This window comes from Rhinatrema bivittatum, chromosome 13 (assembly GCF_901001135.1).
Source record: "Rhinatrema bivittatum chromosome 13, aRhiBiv1.1, whole genome shotgun sequence".
NCBI lineage: Eukaryota > Metazoa > Chordata > Amphibia > Gymnophiona > Rhinatrematidae > Rhinatrema > Rhinatrema bivittatum.
Genome location: NC_042627.1, coordinates 48,212,081 through 48,232,431, shown reverse-complemented (window position 1 = coordinate 48,232,431; position 20,351 = coordinate 48,212,081). Strand labels below are relative to the sequence as shown.

The 20,351-nt window shown below is 43.7% G+C and overlaps 1 protein-coding gene across 1 annotated transcript in view; it reads right to left on the bottom strand.

The window, feature by feature from the left end:
* The window catches only part of RFX7 (regulatory factor X7), a 282,388-nt gene that overhangs the window by 47,596 nt on the left and 214,441 nt on the right, over nucleotides 1–20,351 (bottom strand). Inside the window, exon 3 of the mRNA XM_029575957.1 lies at nucleotides 18,539–18,621. Coding sequence (XP_029431817.1) covers nucleotides 18,539–18,621 — 83 coding nt within the window. The remainder of the gene's footprint in view (nucleotides 1–18,538; nucleotides 18,622–20,351) is intronic.

The following is a 20,351-nucleotide window of genomic DNA, read 5'->3' as shown; positions in this document are numbered from 1 at the left end:
GAAGATCGGCGGGCAGTGGTGGAGCTTACATCACCACGGCCCGAAGAAAAGGGTCACGTTCACTCCTCCTCCTCCTTCCTGCCTGTGCAGCCCTGGAAGAAAAAACGTTGCCGGAGCCGCGTGGGCAGGAAGGAGGAGGAGCATCTGCTGCGTACAGAAGAAGAGCAGCATTAATGGGCCGTTGCGGATCCCACGTCGCAACGGCCCGAGAAGAGGAGGAAACCCGATAGCAGGGCCACTGCGGATCCCACGTTGCGGCAGCCCGAGAAGAGGAGGAAACCCGATAGCAGGGCCGCTGCAGATCCCATGTCACGGCCAGGGAAGATCAGGGCCTCTGAAGAGCCCATCCTTCGGCAACCCGTGCAGAGGGACAGCATGTGCCAGTGAGAGCCTGTAGGAGTGAGAGAGCCTGTGTGTGTGAGAGTGAGACAGCATGTGCACGAGAGAGACAGTATGTATGTATGAGAGAGAGGCATGTGAGAGTGAGAGCTGTGGATGTGTGAGATTGCATGTGAGTGAGAGCCTGTGTGTGAGAATGTGTGAGATAGCGTGTGAGAATGAGAACCTGATTGTGTGTTTGAGGGAAGACAGATGGAGAGAAAAGAAATAGAAAAAAAGACCCTGTAAAAGGAATTGGCAAAAAAACAAGAAAGGAAAGGTGGAAAAAAAAGCCTGTGACCGATTAGAAAACTAAGATCAGACAGCAAAGGTAAAAAAAAAAATTACTTTTTAGTGATTGGCACATGTAATCTTTGGGAATGTGCAAGAGTAGCACTTTCTCTATGCCGATCTCACAATGTACAAGATCAGCATGGAGGAAGTGGAAGCCTGCAAATATTTATTATGACATAGGTTGTATTGTGAAACATTTTTATTTATGTTATATATTTAAGGAAACATACATAAATTGTTGAAATACATTTTGTTCGTTTAACCTTTAACTTCTGGTTTGCTGGTAGACTAAATTACTGTCACGAAATTATGTTTGTCTAAAAAGTGTGTCACCAACATGAAAAGTTTGGAAAGCTCTGCTCTAGAGTATGCAAACATGGGAATTTCTTGAAACACAGCATGGAGTCTTAGGACATGCCAATATTTCAACATTATTTGTTTCACTTGTTTGTGTTAATTGAGTGTGGGGTAATACACAGATTACAATTGTGTGTAGTAGGTTTTTGTTTGTATGTCAGGAGTGACTCTATCTGAGAACATCGCCCTCCTATATGCACGGTTGATAACTCGTGTGGGATATCCTCTTTCTTGGAACCGGGTTTCAATTGAAGGGCTTGCCGATGAAATTCTTCTTCCTCAGAACATATTTCTTTTAATTCTGAAATACTGGCCTACGGGTAGGCCTTCTTTGAAGCGACGCAGATGATGGCTGTAGAACCTCAGGAGATTATTCCGGTCGGTGGGTTTCCTGTATAACGTGGTGCTTAATTTGGATTCTTGTTTCAAGTGTATTTCAAGATAAGTACTATCAGTACTAGATTGAATGATTAATTTTCCTGGACTCTAATAGCACAGCACAATACCTGGTCACCTAATGATTGACAGAGCTCTTAAAATAGCAGAGCCTATCAGCACGATAACCATTCTTTGGTATCGTATGAAGGTAGACCATCAGATCAATAGAGAAATTCTAGGTAGCAAGTTTCATATATATCGACATCTATTATGCTGCAGTGTTAAAACTGTTTTAAGTTGCTTGCATGATACAGTGTACAGTTAACCAACTTTAGATATTCACAAGCATAAATATAATAGGATGTGAATACATGATATGCATCATCAAATAGGTATAGGGCAGAACTAGAATGTTAAGTTTGATCAGTAAAAGAAGAACTTGTTGTTATGCTGGTCAGCCGAGGAGGCCGACCAAGCTTACTCCTTCCAGCTTCGGTCCAACGCGCTCCCAGACCCCCGGAGGCTATCACGATGTCGAAAGGCCTACCCCTGCGCTAGGAACGCCGTCGCAGCGGAAGCCCTGCCCCTCCCCCGATGTCCTCTAGGCACGTGCGCGTGGGCGAAGCCAGCCCTTCTTTTAAAGAAGATCAGCACAGGAAGACCAGCCTACCACCACTAGTCTCCGCCCCTTCCTGGAGGTATTTAGCCTGCCTTTGTTTGCTAGCTCATCAAGTTAGCAAGGATTGTGTTGGATGGAAAGCCTCCAGTTTGTGCTACTCTGCCATTTCCTTGCTGCCGCTGGAAGCTCTTTCTGCCCTTCGGGGCATTCTCTAACCAGGGTACCCGCTCCTCGGGGGCCCTTTGCTTTCTTTCAGGTGCCTTACTGGGATCAGGGCCTCGCTCGAGGGTGCCCCCCCCCCCCCGTCTCAGTGCCTGTAACCATCTACTTCTGCCTACTGGAATCGCTACCACACAGCTACCACCTTAGTGAGTAATCTAACTTGTCAGTCTGTCTCTTTACAAGCTCTGCTGCACTGGGAACCTACAACTGACCTCTCTAACCACCTCTGTGAGAGAGTCTCCTCTGCCGAGGATCCCTGGACTGCTATCTCTGTGTTGCCTCACTACTGCCGCCTCTGGTAGAACTCATCAGCTGTTTAATAAAAGACAAATCTCTGTGTTTGTGCATCCTGAGTCTAGCCTGGACTGTGGTTCCTCACAGGGCTCCTCCCTGTGGGCGTGGTCATCTCCACAGTACCCAGAGAATCCACTCAAACACCTCTAAACCATAACACTTGTGACCCAAGTGCCAATCAAGGTCACCACTTCCAGCATGTAAGATCTTCCAGTTAAAATGAATTGTCTCACTGATTCTGGTGCTCAGCAGCATAGTAATTCTGTGTATTTGGAAATCTATAGAAAATAAGTTCAAAATGATTCAACAACAAAAAAGACAAGAATGCCAACCAATTTCAGGGCCCTCACCTGCACATTACCACCTACCTGCAGAATAAACAAATCATTCCATGGAGAACAGATGGAGCCCACTTTTCAGAATGTCCATGTGTATATGTGTATTGAAGAAAAAAAATCCTAGTCAAGATCACCTTGGACCCCCCTGACATGTCCTGAAAATTTGATATGGACAGGACATGCAACACAAACGTTCTTAGGGGAAGAGATGCAGATATATATATAGAGACCTGACAACCTCATAAGCTTTCTTCCCTTCAGAAATTAGGCTAAAATAAAACCACCAGCCCAATGTAAGTTAATATGCATTGTTGGCAGTACCTTTATTATGAAAGAGCATCTCTCCATTTGGCATGAGGACTGAAGACAAGGGTTGTGAGGTAAGTAGTTATGGCAACCCAATTATGCAAACAGTAAGAAGAATTGCCACACATGTTTTATCTTACTGTAAATCATTGCTAATAAGAACTAGACGGAAAGAAAAATATTTGCAACAATGTGAAATTAATTCTATGAAAACTAGCATACCTTTGCTACAGTGAAACAGATGGATGTGCTCCAAGTGCTGTGTGCACATATGACCACTCTACTGTAAAAGACAATTGCTTCCTACATTCCTGTGCCCACTCTGCATAGCGTCTCTGGCTAAAATATAATTTCTATGCTGATCTCATACAGTCATGCTCACCTCTGTCCATTCCAGTACTGAACTCACCAAATAAGTCTATGTCCACCTAACAAGCAGCTTTGCTTCCAAATCCCTGTCATTACTTGGCCATGTTCACCCAAACTGCCTCCCCCCAGATTATGGCTGAATTCTTTTAGGACAAAGTTCACAAGCTTAATCTTGAATTCTCCATCAGGCCCTCCCCACATCTCCATGTCATTCCTCCCCCTTTTCTTGGCCTCCTGCCATACTTTCTTCCTGTTCTGAAATCACCGCGAAACTGTCTACAATTCCTCCTCCAAACTGGTTATTCTGACCCCATTTTCATCCTCAGTTCCATCTCCCCTGCAGTTATCCCCACCATCTGTCGGATCTTCAGTCCATCACTTCCCATTGCAACCACTGCCTTCAAACATACCGTGAATCACACTACCTCACAAAAAAAACCTCACAGGCTGCTATTGACCCTTTTGCATACAAACTACCTGAATGTGCCCTTCAGCTTCACTGCCTTCACTTTCTTGCATTTTAAGTCATTCTGGATCCACTCCAATCTGGCTTCCGTCCTCTATATGAAGTGACACACCTGGCCAACAACCTCTTCAAGACCAGGCCCTTTATTTGATCCTCATCCTCCTTGCTGCTTTCAACACCATTACTCACTATCCACTCCTTGACACTTTGTCCTCACCAGTGGCGTAGCCAGAAATGATTTTTTGGATGGGCACAAGGTTAACATGGGTGGGCTGTAGACATGCAGGTATGAGACCTACTAGTGTACTCTTATTGATAAATAATGACATAGAAAGCCACTGTATTTGCAACAGCCATTATGCATCATGCGTGAAACTTTAAACATTTTCCCTCAATTATTTCAAGCACTTACCAGCATTAAAAATTCCTTAACTGCAGTAATGTTATATTTATTGCAGTTTATAAATGTACAAGTATATCAGGTAAAAAGTAAAAACAAAACAGATCCAATCAATCATATAATAAAACAAAAATCAATGTATTCTTGCATGAATCTTCTTTCCAGAAGCCAGACATCATTTATTTATTATTTAACAACTTTTTATATACCGACGTTCGTATGGCACATCACGCCGGTTTACAATTAACTCAAAAGGAGGAAATTACAATGACAGGGGAAGGGGGGTGGGAGGCAGGTGAGAAAGAGGAGAGGGGGTGAGGGAGACAGGAGAGGAGGGAAAAGATAGGTACATGGAATGGAGAATAAAAGAACAACTGTTAAAATAGCAGGAACTATTTACAGACTTATTTATCAGCATAATTATAATAAAATAGCATTAATCATCATGCTAGGACAATTCACATTTACAGCCAACATGAAAAAAAAATTCAAATTCTGGTGTCACTTCAGCAAAAAAATATCCCTCTATTGCTAACATTTTGTGAAGTAACACAAACTCCTACAAAAAAAAGAGACATTTAGAACCTTGCCATACACATACAGTCCAGCACTGACTCTCAGGTCTCAAACAGTAACCTTATGAAAAAGCAGCATGCAATACTACACCAGGCCCTAGAAACATTAATACATCACCTATGGGAATAACAGAACAGACAGACTATAAAAAACAACTACACACTAGCAGAAATACTGGCACTTCAGTCACACACAGACAAAACAGTGACCGACTGTTTCCTAATAAAGAAATAGTCTACAAATTGGAAACAAACATGCAGACAAAACCGAAACAGAAGCCTGAGAACTAGACTCTGAACAGTGGAATACTGAAGAAGAAAAAGCAAAATACAAAAATATAAGAAATGCACAGTCCCAAAGATTGCATATATCAATTGCTAAACTTTCAAAATAATTTTTTTTTGTTTTTTTACCTTTGTTGTCTGATCTTTGGTATTTTCTAATCAGTTGGTCCCCAGTCTCTATTTTCCTAATTTTCCCTTGTCGGTCACTTCTTAATTCCTTTTTAGGGTTTCTCTTTTCATTCTGTTTCTTTTCCTACTGTCTTTTTTCTTTCTTTCCTCTCTCTCTCTCACACACACACACACATACAGAGGCTCATGCTTTCTCTCACAGACTCTCACACACACAAGCAGTCTCTCATATGCTCCCCACAGCTCTCACTCTCACATTCTCCACACACACAAGCTCTCACTCTAACATGCTTTACCATACACACAAACAAGCTCTCACACACTCCCCCCCCCCCCCCCGACTCCCATTCTCACCCACAGACTAAGGCTCCCATTCTCACCCCCCCCCACACACACACACACATCCCCAGGCTCCAGTCTAATCCACACACACTCACTCTGGCTCCCAATTTCATTCATACTCACATGGGGTCATTTCATTAGGCACAGCTAAATTCCTACTTCTGCCACTGCAGGGTTGGAATCCCGGCCTTGCAGCTCTAGCCCTCTTCTTCGCCGTCGCAGGGATGGGGATCCCTGACGGAATTGCTGCTCCGGCCCTCCGTGTTTTGCTGGGGTCTGCGTTGGGAGGGACATAATGGCAATACGTCCTTAATATCAGAAGTGGCTTAATGCTTGGCGTGCTCCTACAAAAATTAGACAGCATATCAAGCATTAAACCACTTCTGATATTAAAGATGTCCCTCCCCATGGCAAGCACGGACCGTGTCTGAGGACTCAGACTTTGTGAAGTAATGTTTCAAGGCAAACTCTCAATAAACGGCTTTCAATTGTTTTGTCAGTCGTAGTTTTGAATTGTTGGACAGTATGTACCTTTATCATACACTTTTCCCTCTTATGTTACATATTGGTTGTGTGATTCTTCACTCCACCTTGTACTGCTTTGCACTTGATAACACATTCACAGGGGTAATTCAACCAGAACATGATTCCATGCTGTAAAACCTGAGGCTGCATTAAAAGGAACTGCTTCCCTTTCAGTTACATAATTTTTGCTACATCTAGGAAAATATGGACTTTAGAATTCAGAATAGTACTTTCCAATCAACGTTGAAACTGTTAAAGCATCTTTCCCCATCTTTTCCAGGGCTCCAGAAACTTCCAAAGACTCAGGTGATACCAGAGAGAGAAAGATAGTAGTAATTCCTAGAAATAGATGGCTAGGAATTCTCAGAAGTGCTCAGATTCTCCATGAAGTAATATTTAAGCAACACTAAAGGAGGAGCAATGTGTTAACCTGGGAAATTAATAAAATGTAAATTAAAATTTATGACGAAGTTCTTCAGCCGCTCCCACTTAGTACTTATCTGGCTAAGCAGCGGTGGCTGAATATCTGGTCCTGCTGAATAGCCACTACTTAGCCAGATAACTAATTATCTAGATAGAGTTAGCTGGCTAAGTGGTGGGTGGGGCAAGGGCATTCCAGGAGTAGCCAACTTACAAGGCCGATTCAGTAAAGTCCGCGGGAGAGCGCTCGCACAGACCACTAGCCTGTGCGTGCGATTCAGTATTTAAATGAGGCCCAGCGGTAGAAACGGCAAAAGGAGACGCTAGGGACACTAGCGCGTCCCTAGCGCCTCCTTTTGGACCGGAGCGGCGGCTGTTAGCGGGTTTGACAGCCGACGCTCAATTTTGCTGCGTCGGTTTCTCGAGCCGCTGACAGCCACGGGCTTGGAAACCTGGAATGCCGGCAAAATTGAGCGTCCGGTTTTCGACCCGACAGCTGCCGACCAACTTCAAATTTATTTTTTGTTTTTTTACCCTTCGGGACCTCCGACTTAATATCGCCATGATATTAAGTTGTAGGGTGCACAGAAAAGCAGTTTTTACTGCTTTTCTGTGCACTTTCCCGGTGCCTGAAGAAATTAGCGCCTACCTTTGGGTAGGCGCTAATTTCTGAAAATAAAATGTGCGGCTTGGCTGCACATTTTACTTACTGAATTGCGTGGGAATACCTAATAGGGCCGTTAACATGCATTTGCATGTTGAGGGCGCTATTAGGTTTGGCGAGTTGGACACGCATTTTCGGCCCCTTACTGAATAAGGGGTAAGGGAAAATGCGCGTCCAATGGCAGGTTACTGTACTGTATCGGCCCGTTAGCCAGATAAGTTGTCCATCTAACTCGGATATTTAGAGTTAGCCAGATAATTTATCCACTTAAGTCTGGTTGGCTCATAGGGCTGTCCTAAAGTTAGCTGGATATATTTATACTTAGTTTGTCCGGCTAACTAGCCAAACTGCACAGCAGCTGAATATGTACTTCTTTGTGAATATGTAAATTATCCGTAACTAAAAAATGTTAATGTTTCAGAAGTTTCCCTAATCTTTCTCCATAGTATTTTATTTATTTATTTAAATTCTTTAATATACCGATGCTCAAGACCAAGTCTTATCGTACCGGTTTACAAAATAACTAGGGGAAAAAACCAATTAACAACGATATAGAAGGCAAAGTTACAAAAAACAGGGAGCATAAACATGGGTGTTAGAAGAGAAGAAGAAGATCAGAGAGTACATTGGAGATCCATGTAACAAAATAGTCAGCGAACAATTGATTACATATAGAGTATCTGAATTTTTTGACGGGAAGAATTGTCCAAGGCAGTTTCTAGCACAAAATTCTGTGGGTGACGGATCAGAGGAGGTAAAACAGGGGGGGGGGGGGGGGGGGGGAGGGGAGGGCAGGGACCGGTGAGGAGGGACGGGGGAAAAGGGAATGGGTGGGAAGGTAAAAAGGTGGGTCGGTACTGGTTGGTCGAATGTTCCTTCAGCGGTATGCTTGAGCGAACAGCCAGATTTTCAGTTTCTTTCTGAAGGTGAGATGACATTGTTCCTGCCGTAGATGTGGGAGTAGTGAGTTCCACTGGAGAGGTCCCGCTGTGGATAGTGCTCGTTTGTGGATGTATTTGTGATCTGCAAATTTATTTGGGGGGGCCTGTAGAGAGCCTTTGTATGCGGATCTAATCGGCCTTGCAGAAGTATGGAGTTCGAGAGGGCTGGACAGTTGGAGTGGGGATTGCTGGTAGATGGATTTGTGAATGATGGTAAGTGTCTTGAAGAGAATTCTATAGTGGATGGGTAGCCAGTGTAGGATTTTTAGTATTGGTGTGATGTGGTCCTTACAACGTGTGCTAGTAAGGATCCTAGCTGCTGCGTTTTGCAGCATCTGTAGAGGTTTAGTAGCAGAGACGGGGAGGCCGAGTAATAGTGCGTTGCAGTAGTCAATCTTTGAAAACAGAACTGAGCGGAAATCGTGGAAGTATAGGAGCGGTCTTAGCTGTTTTAGGACCTGTAGCTTAAAGAAGCATTCTTTTGTTGTGGTATTAATGAACTTTTTGAAGTTCAGTCTGGAGTCTAGGGTGGCCCCTAGGTTTCTCACCTGGTTTACTAGCGGTATGGTTGTGCAATTGGCAAGGTGTTATTGTCGTTAGAGGAGATGAGAAGGAGTTCTGTTTTGGACGTGTTGAGAACCAAGTTGAGACTCGAGAGAAGGAGGTTGATGGTGTGTAGGCAGTTGTTCCAATAGTTCATAGTAGTAGAGATGGGGTCCGAGATGGGGATTAGGATCTGGACGTCGTCCGCATATATAAAGTGGGTGAGGTTGAGGTTATTGAGTAGTTGGCATAAAGGAAGTAGATAGATATTAAACAGGGTAGGAAAGTGATGAACCCTGTGGTACTCCTTGATTAGAAGGTACGGAGTGGGATTCTTTGTCGTTTATTTTAACTTTGTAGTGCCTGTTAAGGAAGGATTTGAACCAGAGAAGTGCAGAGCCAGAGATGCCTATTTCCATTAGACGGTTGATGAGGATAGTATGGTTTACCGTGTCGAACCGCCGAAATGTCGAGAAGAGCTAGAAGGTAGGATTGGCCCTTGTCAAGGCCCATCAGGATTTTGTCTGTTAATGAAAGATGGAGAGATTCTGTGTTTAGGCGTTTCCTGAATCCGAATTAAGAAGGGAAGAGAATATTGTGGGAGTCAAGGTAGTCTGTGAGTCAAATGTTGACCAGCTTTTCCATTAGCTTGGCTATAAAAGGTAAGTTTGCAATGTATCCAAACAGTTCTTCACTTTACCAGGAGCTTTCTTGTGGCTGAGAAAGTAACATCTGAAATTGGCTTGATAAAGATTTCTTCAAGGGCATTATAGCTATCCAAATCCTCTCCAAGCAATCACTGCTGGTCTTACCAGGTCACTAGCCTTTGAGGTCAAAACACTTGGAGAGAAAACTTCAAGTCCTTCCTTCTGTTCCAACTCCAGCAAGTCCTTTTCCAAGGTTCTTGCCTGGCCAGTGTTCTTTCTTTCAGCCTCTTGCTGTTGCAGGAATCCAAGTCCAGGCTCATCCCAACAGCTCCCAGCCCTGTCTCAAATCAGCATCTGATATCATCCATTGGCACTGCTGTAGAGCAGCCAATGTAACATTTTTCCTGGACCGGAGCTGTAGGAGGCATCCCTAACTTCAGACTAAAAGATATTTCAAATGTCAGGGGAAGCCTTGGATGCTCCTTCAAGAGGCTCAGCCAGGGACATTCTCACGATGTGCAGATCTGTCAGACCCAGGGAAACCCCCAACCCTGAAGCCGCAGGGAAGACAGAGGACTTCTCTTTCTGTTTCACCACTGAAGTAGACAAGGTAGGCCCAACAGTGCACCTGGAACTCACAGCAGCAATTTTATCATCTTGGACATATTCCCAAGAAGAACTTCTTGTCTTTCCTTCCAACCAACCCTTGTTGTCCCATTCCTCCTCTTTCTATCTCCATTGATGACAATTATCCTCCTAATCCTTCCTGCTTGCAACCTTGATCATCTTTGACTTACTCACTCCTTTGCTCACATTCGAAACATTCCTAAAACATACAGGGGTAGATTTTAAAGCGGCGCGCGCACATGTACGCCCGATTTTATAACATGCATGCGCAGACACACGCATGTTATAAAATGCAGGGTTGGCGTGCGCAAGGGAGTGCACGATTGTGCACCTTCCGTGCGCAGAGCCCGCTCCGAGCCGTGCTTTCTTCCACCGTTCCCTACCCCCCACCCCACCTTGCCTTCCCCTCCCTCCCCCGCCCTTTTCCCCCTCCCTTTTCCCCTACCTTTGATGACTTTTTTTTTTTTTTTAATTAGCATGCGCTGGCCGACTGCCGGCACGCGATCCCTGGCACAGCGGCAAATGGCCACTGTGCCTGGAGCCTCTGACCCCGCCCCCCTTCCTGCCTCTTTAGTAAAGCCCCGGGACTTACGCGTGTTGCTGGGCCTTTGGAAAATAGGCCCGGTGCGCGTAACCTTTTTAAAAATCCGGCCCATAGTTTCTTTTTCTATACGGCAGAGAAATGAGACCTCACAAACTCCACACCTATAAATACATTAAGTAGCATAAGAAGGTGGGCAAACATGGTGTCAACAGTGGATAAATATCTTTTATGACAAATCCCTAAAATTCTATTGAAAATTAATCTTGACCTTGTTGGCCATAAGAAAACTGTCTTTGGGAGTTTTGTGTGTTTAGATGAATAAAACTTGCTCTACTCATTTCTCTCTTGAAGTAGATGATGTTGAAATATCGGCCAGTGTCATAAGTTACACCACAATATTTTCCGCTGGTTGAACATGGTGTTCATTTATCTATCATGGGAATTTGAAAGGAGATCCTGCAAAATTCTTCACATAAACTTTCTAGGTAGGAAGACCATGGTATGAATTCAAGGGATGTACAGATTACCTTTCTAGGGTAAGGTGTTTAATTTTTTTTATTTGCCAGAGCCATGTGCAAATTTTTCAATCCCAAAAAAGGAATCTAAGCAGCCTGAAACATTTACAACCCTCGGTTTATCTGGAACTAGCATACATTTAGATACTATATCAATAATACCACCATTGTCAGGTGGAAAAAGATAACATTATGACATTGTTAGATGGGGCAAAGCATGAAATGTGTCTTCACTGTGTATAGCTGACATTGGAAAGTACAACACACTGGAAGCCAATAAGAGATGTTTTCTAGGGAAAAGCTGTCCGAGTCAGAAGAGTGTTCTGAGCAATTTGCCATCTTAAAGATATGATAGGAAGGGAAGGTCAGCAGATAAAGGCTGAATCCATATGTTAAAAAAAAAAAAAGTTGGGGGGGGCGCTGTTCGCCACGAACCAAGATGGCCGCATGATCTCAGAGCTCCCCGAACCACTCAACTATATTACCCGATTTCAGTAGCTTTTTCCGCGACCAGCGCTATACAGGACCTGATATCGCCCTGTGTAACAGGGGCTGATGAATCCTAAGAAAAAAAGCGAACTGCAGAAGTTCTCTTTCACGAGAATGGCGGCGGATTCCAGGAAAGCGGGAGTCGAGCTGGCTGAATGTGCGATGGGGGACGACGGGAGACCGGAGGAAGAAGCTCCGATATTATCACCCCCACACACCGTGAACATCAATCCAGAGGCAGCGGATATACTTACTAAAAGCCAGATGCGGGAATGGTTTATGGACCTGCGCTCGGAGATCAAAAACAATAAAAAGGAACTACTGGCATCCTTCGCAGAGCTCCGCGATGATTTTCTCAGCCTAGGCCACAGGGTCGATGAAATCGACATACGCACGGAAGGGCACGAGGCCCTCCTCCAGGATCTGGATAAAGCGAAAACTGAAACGCAGGCTGAACTTTTATCAATTTCCGACAAGCTCGAAGACCTAGAAAATAGGTCCCGGCGCCAAAACATTCGATTAAGGGGGATTCCGGAGTCTGCCGAATATGAGGACAGCATGGCTACAGCTCAGGCCTTCTGCCGATATTTGTGTGAGCAGGAAAGATCTGGGCCTGCTACTGGCGGACATGAGGAGATCGGCGTCATCTTACTTGAACGCGCTCATCGGGCCCTTGGAGCTCGGAGGGATGGCAAGCCCCGCGATATTCTTTTGAATTTTCAGAGTTATTCCCAAAAAGAGCGGATCCTTAACATAGCTCGGAAAAAGAAATCCTGGGACTGGCAGAATATTTCCGTAGCGGTCTTTCAAGACTTAGCCGCTAGCACCCTACAGAAGCGGTACAGCCTGAGATCAGTGACGACTGCTCTGCGGCAAGCAGAGGTTAAATATCGATGGAACTTTCCCTTCTCTTTATCCTTCCAGCGCGCAGGGAAGACATATCGTCTAAAGAATGCGGCTGAGGCAGTAGCCGTGCTGAGGGAAGCGGGCATTCCAGCAGATTTACCTGAAACTTCTCAGGCACCTAACAAGCCGCACTTCACCACCGTCAGCGTCACCTGGCACAGAGTAGAGAGGCCCCGGAGAAAAGCGGCCTACAGAAGCAGCGTTGCAGTGGAGTCACTTTCTGATCAAGGGTGACTTTAGACGGATGCAAAGGTGTCCACGTTTCACACTACTTCCCATGTTTCTGCAGGATTCCAGTTGAAGGCGGGCACCGCGTGGAAAAGGGAAGTTTGCTTATTTTAAACATTGTTTACTTTGGCTGTGTGAGACAACGAGTTACCATCGGGTTGAAAAAGACTTTAAAGTTATACACCGTGGACTTTTCTTTACTTAAGTTAGAATCGGGTTCATTTTTGTATGTATGTTATAGTTGCTGATTGAGTGGGGAGGGGGGGTGGGGTATTGGCTATTGGTCCGGGACGGCGACTCCCCTCCTTAGAGGATCCGCGGGTTTAATTATGCGGATCATGCTGAATCTGAGGGTTACTCTCTCCGGGCAGACTACATTTGGGCTTGTTAATAATGGCTCTCTAGTGTCTCAGTTTCGACTCCTTTATGTCCCTGCACCACTGTTTACGCTTGTGGAGGGGGGGGCAGAGTGGTCTTCAATGGGGCTCATGCATATTTTTTGATTCTTATTCTCTCTGATCACCTTGTATTATGCCTATTCGTATAGCCACCCTTAATGTTAAGGGTCTTAATGTATATCGTAAGCGTTACTTACTGCACAAAGATTTGCAACGGTTGAAAATCCATATCATATTTTTGCAGGAAACACATCTTAGGAGGAGGCATGAGCGCTTGCTGAACTTTCGGGACTACCCCCATGTTTATTTAGCTGCTGCAGGGAAAACCCATAAGTACACGGGCACGGGCATCCTTATCTCTGCTGACATCTTATTTGATCAACTGGTACTCATAGCTGATGAAGATGGTAGATTTGTTTTTCTTAAAATTAAAGTGGGTATTGACATTTATACACTTATTTCCATGTATGCCCCTACTCACAATCCAGCAGAGCTACTACCTAAAAGCAATTGATTCAAGCACACGGCGAAGGGAATATCATATGGGGTGGTGACTTTAACCTCACGCTTGCTCCAGATTTAGACAATTCATACCAGGGCAAAGCTTCTACGCATCCAAGTCAGAAGGCTAGAACCTTGCTTAAAGCCATTATGAAAAAGGAACATCTCGAGGATTTCTGGCGTCATAACCATCCACGCTCTCGTTCCTACACTTATTACTCTAAGCCTCATAATTCCTACTCTCGTATAGATTTTTTTCTAGTGGACACATGTCTTCTTTCCAAGATAGGCTTGCATGAAATAGAACCCATTACCTGGTCTGATCATGGGCTGGTATGGTTTGACCTGCAATCTCATTTAGGTCATGGAGGTCAGACCTATTGGAGGTTAAATGTCTCCTTACTAAAACAAAAAGATTTCACCCAGCAATTATCCCAGACGCTAACTGAGTATTTCCAATTGAATGCAACTCCAGATATAACTTGGAGTAGTTTGTGGGAATGCTCGAAGGCGATAGCTCGGGGACAATGCATTGCCAAGGCGGCCGCAGACAAAAAAGTTAGGGAACGTAAATATCGGCAATTGCAGGCAGACATTTCTCGATTGGCGGAAGATCATTATAAGACCCAATCTACTAAAGTCTACCGACTGTTAACAGAGGCTCGATATCAATTAACTACTTACATGATAAGCAATTGGCGTATAACCTAGAGCGACTGCAACAACGTTTCTTGAGGGAAGTGATAAGGCAGGTAAAATGTTGGCCCAACAAATGAAAGCACGCATAGCAACTAGCTTTTACTAAGATTAAGAAGGAGGGACACATTACCAGGAACCCTACTGAGATTCGACAATGTTTTACTGATTTCTATTCCGCGCTTTACAGTGGTAATTCTCAAATACAGGAGGCGGACATTACCACATACTTGAATGATGTCACGCTCCCGGCCCTAAGTCCCACACAACAGCAAGCACTAGACTCGCCTATCACCTCTACGGAAGTGGCGTGGGTTATTAAGTCACTTAAAAATGGAAAATCGCCGGGCTTGGACGGCCTACCTGGGGAATATTATAAGACGCTAAATGACTGCCTGAGTCCCCACCTTACCGATTTCTTTAATCATTTACGAGATGGTGGAACACTGCAGGCCCAGTCTAACACGGCAGGCGTTACTGTATTGCCTAAGCCGGGGCGGGATCCCATTACTTGCGGCTCCTATCGGCCGATTTCTTTAATAAACCAAGACCTAAAGATTTTAGCCAGGCTCCTAGCAATGAGGTTAAACACCTGTCTACCTGGCTTAATTCATTCAGATCAGGTGGGTTTTGTGCCTCATAGAATGGCGGCGGATAACGTGCGGAAAATTCTGGACTTGGTGTGGTGGGCCAAGAAGGAGAATATCCCAGTAGCACTATTGTCTGTCGACGCGGAAAAAGCGTTCGACATGGTGCACTGGCCCTTTCTGTTTCATACTTTAGCGAAAATGAACTTTGGGCCGTTCTTTATGACCTGGATTTCCCAATTGTACAACGCACCCCAGGCAGCGGTTAAGGTCAATGGAGGGTATGGGGATCGGTTTGCTATACAGAGAGGCACCCGACAGGGATGTCCCCTTTCACCCCTGCTTTTTGCTATTTTTTTAGAGCCTTTTGCGACCAGTATTCGGAGCTCTTCTGAGGTCACGGGTATCTCGGTAGGAAACAGCACTTTTAAGCTATCCCTTTTTGCCGACGATATTATGTTTACTTTATCCCACCCGACTAGTTCCCTCAAGGCTGTAGAGTCGGAGCTCCTCAGATTTGGTGGGGTGTCCGGATTTAAAGTTAACATCGATAAGTCGGAACTGCTTAGCATAAATCTATCCTCTGCTGATATGCAGTATATTCAGGGACATTCTCTTTTCGATGGGCTAGAAAATCGTTAAAATATTTGGGTATCTATCTAAATAACAAGTTGGAAGATCTTTATTCACTTAATTATACCACTTTCCCGAGCAATTGATAGAGACTTGGATAAGTGGCACAAAGGCCCCTACTCATGGCTGGGGAGGATCGCCATTATTAAAATGAACATATTACCTCGGTTTCTATATCTCTTCACTACTCTTCCTATCATGCTTTCTAATACCTTCCTACGCAAGACACAAAGGAAGCTCTTTCAGTTCATATGGCGTAGGCGACCCCCCAGGGTGGCTAGACAAACATTATATCAGTCTAGAAGGCAGGGGGGGCTGGGAGTTCCTGACTTGCAGGCTTACTATATAGCGGCCCAATTGAAGGCAATCATTGACATGACCAAAACTGTTCACCCCAAACAATGGGTACAAGCGGGACAGCTGATGATGGGCCATGTCCCCATGGCGGCCCTACCGTGGCAGCCTAGAAACACCTGGATGCCGGTTTCTTGTATCGCTTGGTCTTTAGACACCACTCTCAAACTTTGGGAGACATTCAGAAAGAGAGTGGTAGGGAATTATCATTATTATTACCAAACTCATTTAGCCCATAACAAACAATTCGTGATGGGTCATCAGTCTCACATGTTTCGGGAGTGGCATCGTCGAGGGATTGTTACTTTGGGCCACTTGATTCAAGGGGGGATATAATGACTTTAGAGCAAGTAGTAGCCGCATATCATGTACCACCCACTGGTTTTTTACCCTATGCTCAAATTCGACACTTTCTAGTGAATATACGCACCCAACAGCTCATGCGCCCTACTAGATCGTTGTTTGAGAATATGTGTATACGAGCTGACCATATGACCAAAGAAATTTCCAAGTTATATGCCATTCTAACAACCACGGAGGGCATTGTCTTTCCACATATGACTAAGTGGGAACTTGATCTGGGGGGGCAGATCCCTACTAGATAAAAATCAGATTTATCATACAGCAAGTAAGTGTTCTGTCTCTGCCCGCTTACAAGAACATAGCTATAAAATGTTGTATCGATGGTACCTTGATCCTGTGAAGCTACATACTATCTACCCTTCTGTCTCCTCGTCATGCTGGAGGAACTGTGGAGAAAGGGGATCTTTCTTTCACATATGGTGGACATGTTGCTTGCTCACCCCTTTATGGTGCGCTGTGAGTGAGTGGCTGCATCAGCTATTTCATGTTCCTGTTTTATTGACGCCGCTTACGGCTTTATTAAATGTGCACCTTGAAAACCTTAGTGGCCCTCAACAGAAATTGTGCACCCATATATTGGTGACTACGCGGATTCTTATCGCACGCTATTGGAAATCCACCCGGGTTCCCACATTGATAGAGGTATATGAGAAACTGCAAACACATAAACGACTTGATTACCTTACTGCGATCCAGCATGACCAGGTACCCAAACATACTAAAATTTGGAAGGCCCTCCAACCTCCTCTAAATGCTATGTGACGGGTAGTTATTGTTTTTAATCTCTGTATTTTGGGTATGCCACCTTGGAATGTTTGGCCTCCTATATTCCTTTCTTCTACTATGTTTGAAATGCTCATTGTTGGACACATGGCCACTTATAGATTAGGATAAGTCTCTGGCTGCTTTTCTGATCTCATCACCCGTGTATTATCACTAGGAAAAACCACATGATGCAATTTGTAGTTTGCCCAAACTCAGGTTTAATGAGTAAGAGTTATCATGCTCGGGGAGAGGGATGGGGGGGGGGGGGGGAGGGGTAACTGGGTCATTGTTGACATGTAGCCCTTCAGTGCTCTAGAGCGTTAACATGATTGTAAGGATGTCAATATTGTTCTTCGGTTTTATAATGTCACAACGCATAGATGTCATTGTTGACGATGATTCTTGTACTTTTTGAAAACCCAATAAAGTTTAAATAATAAAAAAAAAAAAAAAAAAAAAAGTTTACTTTTGTGAACCTCAGCACTTTGTGACCAAAACTGTTACTAGTGCTGGGGCTTCTAAGAGCACCATCCTGCTTCTGGGTATGAACTTCTTCTATGCAATCTAAGAATTTAACTTTGTCTAATTTTGCCCTGCTGTTTCTGTATGAAAAGACACACAAACATTTTATATCTGAAGATGCTATTCAAAGAAATTAATTTGTTCAACAACTAACAATGCATGAAGAAGTCCTGACTGCAAGCCCTGTCAAATGTCTAACAGATGTGAAACCATTAATTTTGACCAAATATTCAAAACAGACACTCTCACTTTTTCAAACAAATCTGTTAAATTTAGTTAGATAAGCTCAAGATAGCTTCTGCTCTTGAACTGGCTGGTGTTGAAACTGTTGTTCCTTGGACCAGCTGAAGCCAAGCATTTACAGCTCCTGACAGGGAAGAGAACCAACCATAATACAATGGCAACACCTAATTGCCAGACTCTAGGTATATGTGGTATCTAGTTCCTGAAGGATCTGTAATCTGTGACTCCTAGCCAAGAATGGTTACCAGACTAATGGAAGGGAGAAACCCTGATAAGTTCTGAATGAAACTTATGGAATTGTAGCCAAGTAGAAGACATTTCCTATTGTGTTTCAAGCTCAAAAAAACAGAAGGAAACTGCTAGGTCAAAAAAAAAAAAAAGCTGGTTAATTTGAGCTGCTAATTTTACTAAAGATAAGAAAATGCAAGCAGCTCTGTAATGTCTCAGCATTGGGCATCCACACTAAGACATCTTATCTGCTTTAACCAGGCAATGCAGGATAAGGAAGGAAACAGGGGTCTGGGAAGGTCTTGAGTTATGAAACTAAAAGGCATGTAAAAAAAACCAAAAACCAGGAATGTATAGTATGAACGATTTGGTCCAAGATGTATTTGATGTAAATGTGTTGTTAGATTACTACAGAATAGCTTCTTGTAGCATTTCATAAACAAGCACCTTTTTTCTGCATTGCTGGGACCAGAAGGCAGCTGAAGGTAGAGGTAGAGTTTCTCTAGGTCTGTAAACTTCTCAACTTCTTGCTAAAAGAGAGGAAAAACAGACAATTTAAGTAAGCAAAATACAATAATGTTTATACAAATGAAACTAAATAATGAAAATATAGATATTTCTATCTTATTAGTGTGTGTCTGGTGAAAAGACCAGTATCAGCAGATTAATCAGAAGCTGAATTACCAATAGTGGCCACAGGGTGTCAGTATTACAGGTTAAAAGGAAGAAGAAATGCAGCTGGCACTGGGATTGAGTGGCGGCTGACATTAGCCACAAAATTCTTGTCACTGAGTGAAAGAGAAAGATTCACATATACATGCTGCAATTAATTAGGAGGAGGTTTCAAATTTAAAAAATAGTATCATATAAAAACCGCACCTGTGCTCAGTTCTAACTGGAAGTCTATGGCTGGATTCCCATTACACAGAAAGACTTACATACTCGTTTCAATACCTGAATTACCGGTAACTTAAATTGCAACAGCAAGATCAAACTGGAGAATACTGATTCTAGTTGTTTAAAAATAAAAACAAACAAAAAAAAATACAAGAGGTTCACAGTGAAGTCATGACCAAAATGGTCGCTTAATCTCAGAGACCTCAGTGCTCCCCAGATTAAACTAAAGATTTGGCTTATGTTTAAGGGCTCTATGATAAGAGTCTGGTGGGGATTTCAGGGAGACCTGATATCTGGCATTATGGCTGGAAACAAGAAGAGACCCGCTGATCTGAAAGGTATTAACCCAACAATAAAAGAGAAAAAAAAAGTTTGTTTCACATATGGGGAAGTCTTTCTAACAGACTCCGATCCTGATGAAGAAAACCTAACTGGGAAATCCCCTGCAACTAAAGCAGACCTCTGCTGTGATCCTGGAACTAAAATTGGGAAAACATTATGCTTGCCGTCACTGAGCTTCAGATGGAGGTCACAGAGGGGGCTGAAGTCAAAGCAACGTATAAAATAGGAATTGATGAAGAAAACAACCACTATGGCAGAGATGAGACCACAGAGTGGGGGGAGACCATTTTAAATGATCTGGAAGGGGGCCTCTTTTTTCCTTGGGCCCACCCCCTGTGCTGCAGAGGCAGAATTTACACCACTGAACTATGAAGGACGTAAGTCTGCAGGTCTCAGATAAACTAAGCAGTTTGAAGAATCATATGAGACTCACCCTAACAATCAAATGTATGAGGAGGAGGAGGAGCCGTGGAATTCAGAGTTTCTTTTGACCATATTTAACAAGCAAGTGAGAGAAGGTATAAAAAAAAAACAAAATAGGGTACATAGAGAACTAAGGCTAATACTGCAAGCGAGTGAGGGGCAAAAACATTGTGGTTAGACTGCACTATTTTGCTGAAAGAAGAAACTTAGTGGTGGGAGGAGGGAGTGCGTGGGCCGGAACTGGAGCCCAAGGAAGAGGTAGAGTTTCTCTAGGTCTATAAACTTCTCAGCCTCTCAAGTGCACTTTCTATGTAGTGCATCCAGCCTTCCTTAATTTAACCCTCTGTTGTCCAGTTTTATCTTTTCTGCAAAGGATATAAACCTGTAACAATTAGTTTTCAAGAGGATAATATCTGAAGAGGAGGCCCGAGAGGTCTTCAAAGTTAAGACTACAGCATCTTTTTTGTTGGGCATTTAAAAGGTATCACAAACTAAAAATTCTAGTTTTCTCCAGGACCAATACAGTTACTACAACTCTATATTATAATTATCAAGTGTCAGCTAGGAAACCACTGGTGGGGTTATTTTTTTAAGATTT